This window comes from Buceros rhinoceros, unplaced genomic scaffold, assembly GCF_000710305.1.
Source record: "Buceros rhinoceros silvestris isolate BGI_N320 unplaced genomic scaffold, ASM71030v1 scaffold35967, whole genome shotgun sequence".
Lineage (NCBI taxonomy): Eukaryota > Metazoa > Chordata > Aves > Bucerotiformes > Bucerotidae > Buceros > Buceros rhinoceros.
Window position 1 is genome coordinate 23,277 of NW_010421086.1, and position 10,672 is coordinate 33,948.

General features: G+C 47.1%; 1 protein-coding gene across 1 annotated transcript in view; it reads left to right on the plus strand.

Moving 5' to 3' along the window:
• SMARCC1 (SWI/SNF related, matrix associated, actin dependent regulator of chromatin, subfamily c, member 1) overlaps window positions 1–10,672 on the plus strand; it is a gene marked incomplete at its 5' end in the record, with an annotated part of 43,911 nt that overhangs the window by 22,468 nt on the left and 10,771 nt on the right. The window contains 2 exons of the mRNA XM_010139533.1: window positions 3,538–3,672; window positions 6,854–7,112. Of these exons, the coding sequence (XP_010137835.1) occupies window positions 3,538–3,672; window positions 6,854–7,112 (394 nt within the window). The remainder of the gene's footprint in view (window positions 1–3,537; window positions 3,673–6,853; window positions 7,113–10,672) is intronic.

Here is a 10,672-nt window from a genome sequence, read left to right on the forward strand (position 1 = left end):
AGGGATTTCTCCTACCACTTGCACTTAAAAACCCAGACAATATTAAGGTTTCAGTGAGCTGTATCTTGTCTGAGAGAGTAATTCAGGTCTTCTAATAAACTTCAGACCTGGTCATGTGAGGAGCTGTTTCAGTGGTTTTCCTTCTGAATTTATATCAGAGGAATATTGCAGTGGGCTTCTAAGGAGAAACAGGGGTGGGGTTAACGGCAGGTTCTCAAAGTGGGTTTTTTTCCTTTCAGAATAAGTGGCTTCACCAACAAGGAGTGCTGTTTGAGGAATGGTATCCAGCATTTAGGGGGAGATTCTATTACTACTCGTAGAATAGAGCAGCAACTTTAAATGTAATTTTACAGGATATGGCTTCTGTACAAACAAAATCAGAATTAAAGTCCCTTTTTCTCCTTTTCTTCTCAGGTTTTTTTCTTTCTGTGCGTAAGTAGCACCTGATAGAAAATGTGCCCTTTTCTAGAGTGCTCTTAGCTCAACATCAGAATTAAAGTCCCTTTTCCTCATTTTCTTCTCAGGTTTTTTTCTTTCTGTGCGTAAGTAGCACCTGATAGAAAATGTGCCCTTTTCTAGAGTGCTCTTAGCTTCGTCCTGTTCGGATGGAGCTACCGAGCCGCTCCTGTAGCTCTTGATCCATCACTTACGCTGCCAAAAAGGACTGTCCTGGTTGTAACTTGACCTCTTGCCTGACGGTGATCTCCTGACTTCCCCGATTCCCATGTGGAGGTGGCTGTGATTCAGCACGTGATACCCAGCACTGCCCATGATGCCAAACCTCCTGTAACTGCCCATAAGTTTGTCCATGGGCAGTAAACTTTTCTGTTAAGCTTTACTCTAGTCGGATACACTTCAGCCACTAACGCTGCACCCCGGCAGCACTTGGCCTACTGAATTAAATAGCCTTTGGTGATCTGCCACTTTTTTTCACATTGTAGGTATTGAGAAGCGTAACATTCAGAAGGAGAAGGGACCCTGGTGCTAAAATCATGGTTCTTCTTTTTGCAGGCAGCTACATCCCGTCTTCTGTTCTTAGGCAAATCATATTATGCCTTTAATTGGTTGCTTTTTACTGCTGCTCTAGAAACTCACTGTAGAACCTTTTTCATCTCTTACTCGAATGTCTGCGTGACAGGTCTTGGGTTTTCCCATTGTGTGCTTTAATTTAGATAGTTCTGCCTTATCTGCCCCCTTTATTTCTTCTGTTTCATTTGTGAAAGCCGGTGTTATCGCCTCGGCCTCACAAAACAAAAGGTGAAGCGTTTGTCTCCTTTGACAGAACAGGAAGAGGGAAGGAAGGCAGTAATCTCCTCTGCCTGTTGCAATTCCAGCGAACCTCGCGCGTGGCTGAGGTGGAGGACTTCGGCGCAGTGTTGCAGCGAGACGGTGCCAGGCTGCTGCCCGCTTTCCAGAGGTCTCTTGTGGTCTCCTCATCGGGCAGAAGCCCAGGCGCAGAGGCACTTGTGGCCATGCTTTAGTTCAGGACGCCCGTGTTTAAGCACTAAACCAAAACGTTGTTCTGTACCTGCTCCCAGCCGGAGGCCGGGGCTGCTGCCTTTAGCGATGCTCAGGCCGTGCAGAATTGCTGTGTGCAGGATTATGTCACATACCATCTTTTTTTGCTTAATTACGACGTAAGGTGGATGCAGCAACATGTTTATTAGGCAGTTTAAATCCCTGTTGATTCTGTCTTCCTGCTTTTAGGAGTCGGTAGTGACTCGTTCTTTGTCCATGTGAAAGCACTGGGTAGCGCCAGGTTGAGGAACAGCCTCTTTGGGTCTCTCTGGGAAAAGCTTCAGTGATAATTTCCTTTCTAGTGTATTTTTGAGACCTATATTTTACCTATTCGTGTGCTCTGCTGGTTAATCTGGTTTCATTATTCAAATTGCACGCACCAGGCAAGGCAAAGTGACTGTCAGAAGGCTGTGGGTGTCAACAAAGGTCCTTCATCACTCGGACTTCTCATACAAACGAGTTTGTCACTGAACAGTCTTCATTAACATTAAATCTAGCTCTGTCAGCTGTTCCGCTACCTGATCTCGGACGACAACGCCGCTCCTTGGTCAGGCTTGAGAAGATCCTGCAGAGGGGCGTGTGCCGGATGAACGTGGGGGTCGCTCTGGTTCCCTCCAGCAGGGCCCGATGTAAGGTTAAACTCAGCCAGAGTCCTGGGTGTGCGTTACCGAGCTGTACTGACGACTCGCTTTACTGCTGGTCGGTTACCAGCGGTGAATGCTGTCCAGTGCCACAACGTACTGGTGATGGAAACAGAATCCTGCGGTCTCGAGATGTCCCGTTCGTAACTGGGATTACCAGGCAGTGCTCTAACGCTGCTGTTCTCCGGCTCAGTATTTCTCCTGGTTCCAAGGCAGAGTTTGGTGCACAACTCGTCTGTTTGCAGCTTGCAGTGGTTGAGATCCAGCTCTTTCTTTTTTCCTTCTTCCCCTGGACCCTCACCTTTCGCTTCTCAAAGCCAGCCCTCCTTCCCCCTCACCCCTTGGACGTGTCGGTAAGGCTTTGCTCGGACACTGCCTTCGCGAAATGTTCTCTGACTATGGCTGCAGAAGCTGCTAAGCAGTACACAGCGGGGTTTGGAGCGTATTCTCATTTTGAACAGCAGGCTTTTGACAAAAGCTGGTAGAAAGCACCATTAAGAAGCCTTTCACCCTTGGGCAGCGTGAAACACTTCTGTAGGCTGTTTCATATATCACAATCACACAAATATCCTGTATCATTTGTGTATATAAGTGTGTATGTAAATAGGGTAAAGCTAAAGCTTTGTAAAGAATCTCTTTGCCTTTTTACGCAGTTTGCTTTTGCAGTTTAAATACAGCTTTGCCTTCAGCTTTTTTCTGCCCCTAGGAATACTACACAGCCTGCTTATAAAAGGAAACTGGAATGGTTTGGGGTTTTAGCAGTTTCTTCTAATATCTGGGTAGAGATTTCTCTGCGAGCTCTCCCTAGCCTGAGGTGGAACTGTTGTGTGGAGATGAGAAAGCTCACGGTGTAGTGGTGTGGTGCCACATGTAGCGGGAATCTGCTTAACTAGATGCATAGCTTCTTAGTTACTTAAGCCAAAAATACTGTAATGGCAAAGGCACGCAAGAGCCATCTCACCGTTTCTGTGGGTTGTTCCAGGTAAAATCCTCCTGTGTGTGTTTTGGTGAAAGCTTTTTGGATGACCTACAGCTGACTCAGTGCACCATACCCCTTCATCTGCATTTCCACTGGAAGTGCTCTCTGCATAGCACTGGGAAATCTCCAGGGCAGACCTGGATTGCTTTTGAGTACCGAGCATCTGCAGTACCTCTTGTGTTAAAACCTGACTCTTATTTACTTTATTGTATTAAAAACTTCATAATCTTCCAAGGGTTTCTGGTTCCAAGCATGAGACTGATGATCTGATGCCCTGCTTTCTGCCCAGAAGTGGAGTGGGATGGCTAAAGCTACATGCAGGTGTAGTTGGCTTGTTTCTACCCTTAGAGTGCTTTTTGTGAAATGTTTGTAATGCCACATCCTGTGTTTTTTCCTCAGCACCTTGCAGCAGTGGAAGAAAGAAAGATCAAGTCCCTGGTCGCCCTTTTGGTGGAAACGCAGATGAAGAAGCTGGAGATAAAGCTTCGCCATTTTGAGGAGCTGGAAACCATTATGGACAGAGAAAAAGAGGCGGTAAGTAGGGGTTCAGGGTTAAATCAGTCACTGCAAAGGTCTGTGTATGCCAACAGCTGGAAAACCAGCAACGTCAGCTGTTCCTCACCCTTTTGCTGGTCTTTCTGCTTCAGCTAGAATTTGTAATTACCCACTACAGCAGTGCTTGAGCCCTCCTCCTTTATCCAGCATCTTCCCTTCACCGTAAGCAGCAAACTGCTGGTATCTGAGACTTGCTTCCTAATCCCTGCTCCTGTTACCTAAGCGTGACTGTGGTCATGGGCCTTTGTGTAGGGCTTATACAGGAACGATTCCTGGCAAACAAGTGGCTTTTCCCTGTAAAGAGAGTGAAATGGGTGGAAACCTTCCTTCCCTCTGGCAAGGGAAAGCCGCTCTGCCTGCCTGGAGGTGGACAGACGTAGGGAAATGCTCACTGGGATCAGAAGAGTATCAAAACAGAACACAGCTGAACTGACAAATCCAGTGAAGAAGTGTGGCTGAGGAGGAGGGGGAGCTGGGAAAGGCTCACTGGGATCAGAAGAGTATCAAAACAGAACACAGCTGAACTGACAAATCCAGTGAAGAAGTGTGGCTGAGGAGGAGGGGGAGCTGGCCAAGCTAAGCAAGACGGTGGTTGTTTGTCCGCAGTCTAGTGAGGCTGTGAGCCAGGGCACCCAAGGAAGGTGGTGACACTAAGAGCGTATATACGGTGCGTCCGAAGCAGGGCCGTGTTTATATCGTAGCACCTTTAGTGACACCTTGCTGGAGACTGGTGTATCCTGGAAATCAGGGAGCAGTGTGGACAGGGTGCTGTCTCTGCCTGTCCACGGTTGGATTACACATCTGTTAGAAGTGCAGCAGGCTTTGAGAGGCGGTTTCTCTCCAGCCACTGTGAAGATGACCCAAACCCTCATTTTCATCCGAGAGTGGTCAGTTTTTTGTTTTCCTGTTGTATAGCTTCCTCGTTTCTGTCAATAAGCAATTACTCCAGGCGTGGTGGAGATATTGACTCCTCATTCTAGGGGTTTCACATTTGCCCTGCCACGTGAATTTAATGGGATTTACACCCTCACTTTGGCATTAATCACATTGATAGAGTTTGACAAACTGTGGTTTCTTGTTGTGGCAGAGTGTCAGCAAGAATTTCTAGACTGCTCAGCGTCCCCCACTGTTTCAGTGTGGGTTTGCCTCTGACACTGATTGGCAGCTCCAGAAATGGACCTAACTATTTTGAAAAGGTTCTCCTTAGATTTCTTTCTTTGGGGCATGTAGTCTGTTAGTGACAGGGTTTTCTTCCATGACATTTTCCTTTTTAAAAATGTGCATACAAATGTTTCCCTTGGCTTTCTGGTAGCTAAATTCGGTCATTTCACCTGTCATTGCGGATACTTCATGGAATAATTAAAGCAAAAAAAATCCCTTAGTGCCACTGCACGCTGTGTGTGTCCCTACTCACTGCACTGGCCTTTTCTTATAGTAAAGGTAAGATGATTCCAAGCATTGGAAGAAATCTGTGCTGCAGACTGGAGGGTGTTAGATTTTAGGCAAAAGATGCTGAATTCAGATAATTACAGTGCTGCCGATGATGGTTGTAGCCAGGGATCCTGCTGGTAGGAGCGTTGTTGACCATGATTTCTAGTAGCGTGTGAACACCTTCTTTACTGCTTCTGTTTGGGAAGAAGCAGTCGCTTGCTGAAGACGGAATGTTGATCTGGGGATACGGCTGTAGGCTGTGGCTGTAAACCCGCTTCTGAAACGATCACACCAAATGCAAGAACCTCGTACAGAACCAGGTCTGTTAAGACTTGTGTTCATGGGCCTTTTTCCTCTGTCCAACTACCTCTTCTCATCCCGAGAGGAGGGGATGTGTACAGGAAAAGCTTTCATGGGTTTTCTGAAGTTCCTCAGGTGCTGGATGCTGTTTGGGTACTTGTAAGGCTATTTGCTTTTTTTTAACTGCAGCAGGAGAGGGTACCATGAAGAGAGCAAAGCAGGAATACAAAAGCATTTAGAAAGGCTATAAAAAATACAGTGTCGCCGTACTGCTCGCCTGAGCCTTTCTCTCGGGTCACTTGCAGTGATTCTTTTCTGAACTCTCTGCCACCTACGGAATCTGTTTCCACACATGGACCATTACACCATTGGCGTACGTGTCTCGTTGTTTTATCGAGTTCTTCCCACTAACGTATCAGATTGGTGGAGGAAAAAGGAGTCACGGCAGCATGAATAATCCCATTGTGGTCCCTACACACACAAAACCAGCCCCCAGCAAGGAGCATGTATTATTCATGGGGCTCTGTCCCCATCTGCTTCTGTGGGTGAATGCGTGCTCTGTAGGACTTTCATCCTTCATCTTTCATCCAAGCTTTGTCAGCCGTGGAACAGCTGACACAGAGTATTGATGGAGCTTTGGAGAACTTCTGCTAAGTGGAAGTCTCCTCATCAGCCTGCCTTGCAGGTGAATTATGGAGTATATCGTAAAAACACTCAGGAAATATTTGTAAACAAATCCACCTGTCCAGCTGCTTAAGAGCAATAGGTGTAGCAATGCGGTGTGATTTCTTAAATCAGGGGAATGACATACGTCCTTAACCAGGGGAGTGATCAACCACAGCATGCCCAAAAGGAAGGAACATTTTCTATAGCTTTTTTTGTCTTTATTTTGGGCTTGCTTACCCTCTACATGACTTCATAATTAAACAGAGTAGCCTGGTTTATGTTAATTGGCTTAAATTACATGAGGTTTTTGACATAATACTCTTGTTAATAGTATAAATCATTGCTGTCACGAGGCCCAAGTCCTACCCTTAAAATAAAGCCAGGGAGTAGGATCCTGCCTGTAACCACTGAGCTCGTGCTGTTGCACATACGTTCTGCTTTGGTCTTGCCCTAGAAACTCTCTTTCATTTGCTGGTCCCCCTTGCTCCAACATGCAGGAGATTGAGAGAAAAATGCAGTTTCTTCTAGAACAGCGTTAAGGGCGGGTGCTCTGCACAGCACTAGTTGAGTACCATGTGGTATGACAGTGATTCTTCAGTACAAAGCAAGGTGGGTTCATCTGTTCCAGCTGAAGGTCCCAGATCCTTCACCAGACCGCTGCAGATCACAGCTGTGTATCAACAGGCGTTTGATTTGCAGAAATACGTTCAAAGTGTGTAGTTCTTAACTTGACTTTGTCCTTTTTCCCCTCTCTTTGATGTAGTTAGAGCAACAGAGACAACAGTTGCTGACGGAACGCCAGAATTTCCACATGGAACAGCTGAAATACGCTGAATTAAGGGCTCGTCAGCAAATGGAGCAGCAGCACAGTCAAACCCCCCAGCAGCCCCACCAGCACTCCAGTGGGCCTGGGATGAACCCCCTCGGGGCACCAGCACACCCAGGCTTACTGCCTCATCAGCAGCCCCCACCGTACCCCATGATGCACCACCAGATGCCACCACCTCACCCGCCACAGCCAGGTAAGAGCTGGAAGGAGATGATTCCCTGACCTTAATCAACGTTCATACTCTAAAGTAAGAAATGGAGCTGCCCTTAAGTGTCATTTTCAAATGTTTTTAGCTTGTTTGTATTTCCTTTGGCTTTTTGTATGCCCAGGGATCTCTGCTCCTACAAAAACAGTCATTCCCTCAAATTCTTGAGTTCATGACATTCCTGACTGTATAAATAAAGCTCTGGGGAAAGGACTGGAAGGTGAAGCAGAGGCAGGAAGGTCCTTCAGCGGTTCCCTTTGGCAGGAGACCTGATTTCAGTATGCTCCGGTGCCCTGCTTGGAGCTTCGCTTTCTGGTTTCTGCCCTTCAGTTGTGCTTGATACCAGGTGGGAGTCACTGAACCGTGTTGGTCAGGAGGGTCACTTGAAAGCTCCGTCCCACCTCCTGCTCGGAGCAAGGCCACCTGGGTCAGACCGCAAGGGTCTGGCCCTCCAAGGGTGGGGTTACTCCTAATACTGACAGATTGAGAAATGAGGTGGTGGTGTGACACTGCCTCACCTCGGGAGGAGGAACAGCCACTGGGCAGAAAAGATAGTTGTGAATAAAGGCAGTACAGCTCTTTGTGCCTAATGGCACAAGTGACAGCCCTGCTGGTAAGGAACTAAGTGGCTAACAGCATTTGCAGCCTTCCCTTAAACCATTTTACTGTTAAAAGGGATTGAGACCACCAAATGCTGTTTTTTTGTGGTGAAGGTGCTTATGGGAATTGCAGCTGAAGGCTTTACTGCACTCGCTAAGTGTTGTTGCAATGATAGTGACCCTAGGATAGCAGTGCCTGGCGCTGCCCCGTGGTGACCGGGCTGTCTGACTGGGCCACAGCGAAGGGTCACAACTTCTGTTAATTTTCAACTGCTTGACCAAAAACCCGATCGGTTCTCAGCCAAAAGTATTTCAGAAGGTTTTGCATAGGCTGCTGCTGAAGAGGCTGAGAAGTTTGGGAGGATCATAATAATCAGAAATAGGACGTGGTAACAGGAAACCTGCAGGAGCTTGAGTTTTCATCTTGGGAAAAGAGCCGTGTGGAGTGTCTGGTTTGGAAAAGAGTAGAAGCATGTGGTGAACCAGTGGCATTTGCAGAAGACCAGGGAAGTGTAAAGCATCTAATCGAACGGTGGGGCCCTCCCCAGTAATAAAACCTGATTCAATCTGCAGAAGCAGAGTAACGCTTGTTGGAGAGCAAGGTGAGAGTCAGTTGTGTGGATGCTTAAGCACCTACCTGAAGAGATCAGTCAGTGAGCTCCTGGGTTCATTGTCCACTTGTGGGCAAGAAGGTCATGGTGTCTGGGGAGCTGCCCTGGGTTTTGCTGACATTGAATGGGGGTGTGATAGCATGTGGTCTGCTTACTAGATTCAGATGAGTTCAGACAGCTCAGTTTGTCTGTTACACGCTGCGTTGACAACTCGGGTCTGTTCATGGAGCGGGAGAACGGAGAGGTTCTGTGAGGTGGAGAAATGGCACATTAAAAACAGATTAAAGGGGGGAATCGTTGCATGTCGTTAAGAGTAGCTCTTACTTACAAGCTGCTGTTGAGACTGAGCAAGTAACAAGATCAAGTGTGTTGTTGTGTTCACTAGGGGACTAATAAAACTTCATTGCTAATATATTCACATCCATGGATCACATAATACCTTAATGCTTCAGCCCCATCGTAATCATCCAGGCCCTCTGTATCCCCAGTGATCCCTTCCAGTGTGTGTTGTGGGGAGTGTGGGACAGGGTTAATTAGTCGGAACGTCTCATTTTTTGGATTTGATTAGTCAATAGATTGACTTTTCCACCCACCCCCCTCCTCTTAGAGGGCAACAAACTGCTGGGCGAGGCACAGCTCTGCTGGCTGCCACCACAGTGAAGCATTGGGTGCCATCTCATACCATACGGGTATAGGACGAGGATCTTGTCTTTTACCTTGTCTGGCAGTTCACTGGTTTGATATTTTCGTGAAGGTGAGAATTCAGAGCCCTTTGAAAGTGTGAAGGCAAACCTCTCTGCTGCTTCTACTGTATCCCAGCTGATCTTGCCTGGAAAGCAAAGTAGTCTCTATTCCTCAGGCTCTTCAGTGGAAGTTTGTTAGAAGTGCTCAGGAAGACCACAAGTGCCAAAGCTCTTCAGCTTCACAGTGGAGTTTTGTACGACTTGAGGGCATGGAGAGAAAAATCGAGTTCGCTGTTTCCTCGAGTGAGTTCAGCGCTTAACTGAGCCAGTCCTGGACGTGTGTGTAAACAGTAACTTCAGGATCCTTCAGTCCCCAGAGATAGTGACGCACAAATTGACCTGATTTTCTGTTTAGGTAGAGTAAGATGCCCAGAGTTTGACTTCCCTGGACAAACCAGTACGTCACTGCAGGGTGATTGTCTGCTGGGAATCTCTCTGTTGCACGCAGCAGCTTCCAGAATTCTCCTGACATGCTGAAGCCGTCAGAGCTGAGTTTTTTGTTCACACAACCCCATGTGTTAAATACATTAAAAATTAATCCCTTATCACACTGGTCCTGTTGACTCTGCGATAATACTATAGGACTTCTATTGTATCGTACATATTTTCCTTCCTTTCACATTTTTGGGGCAGTTGTGGTGTATTTACTGGGCTCGGAGCATTCATAGTCCAATACTTTCAGGACAGAGCAGTACGTACGTGGGTAAGCAGCAAAAATTGCACATGGTTGCGCATTTGGGATCCTTTGTAACAAAATAGTGAACTTCACCTTAACGACCACACATCCGTAAGTTCCCTCACTGTGTGCCTGCCCGACAGGCTTGGAGAGGCCAAAACTCAGAGGGTGCGGGCGGATGAATTTCCCTCTGCTCCAGAGAGCTGGAATACACTTGCAGACGAAAGCGCTTTTCTGCTGCTCTTAGTCCTGTAGATGAGCCTCAGGTGTCAGAGCTGTTGGTGTGGAGCTTCCCAGCGCAGAGCTTGACATGCTGTTGTAAGAACGAAGGAGCCGTTCCCTTACCCGAGTTCTCAGCCTCTCTCCAGTAACAAGCCGCTGTCCCTGAGGTGGCCGGTTTCAGGAGCCCTCAGCGATGAATAGCACGGCGTAGTTCTTCATTCAGGTACAAAGGTGGTGTTGGAGACCGGACAAGTTGCTGCTCTAACAGCTCTGCAGGAAGAACTGACCCATTCAGCTTGTGTTGGAGAAAAATCCCCCAACGACTTGGCAGTAATCGAGGAGTGCCAGTGGGCAGCCTTCCAAAAGACAGCCCCGAGGGGAGGCTGGAGATGGAAATACCCTGCACAATTTCCTGTTCAGCTGCATGACTTTAACTCCAGACTTTACCTTGGTTCTCAGTGATATTCTCAAACAGGTTTCTGACCTTAATATAGCAACTAAAAGTGTAACTGTTGGTTCAGTAGACCGTGAACAAAACGCTAAGTCAGATGTCTTTAAAGTGATTGACAAAAGCCAGAGAGATGGTAGGAAACAAAGTGATGAAAGAACCTGAAAAGGCATTTATAAATAGAAGGGGGAAAAAAAAAATCATTACTGCTTACAGCTGTGCTGGAATCAGAGGCAGACGCAGTTAAGC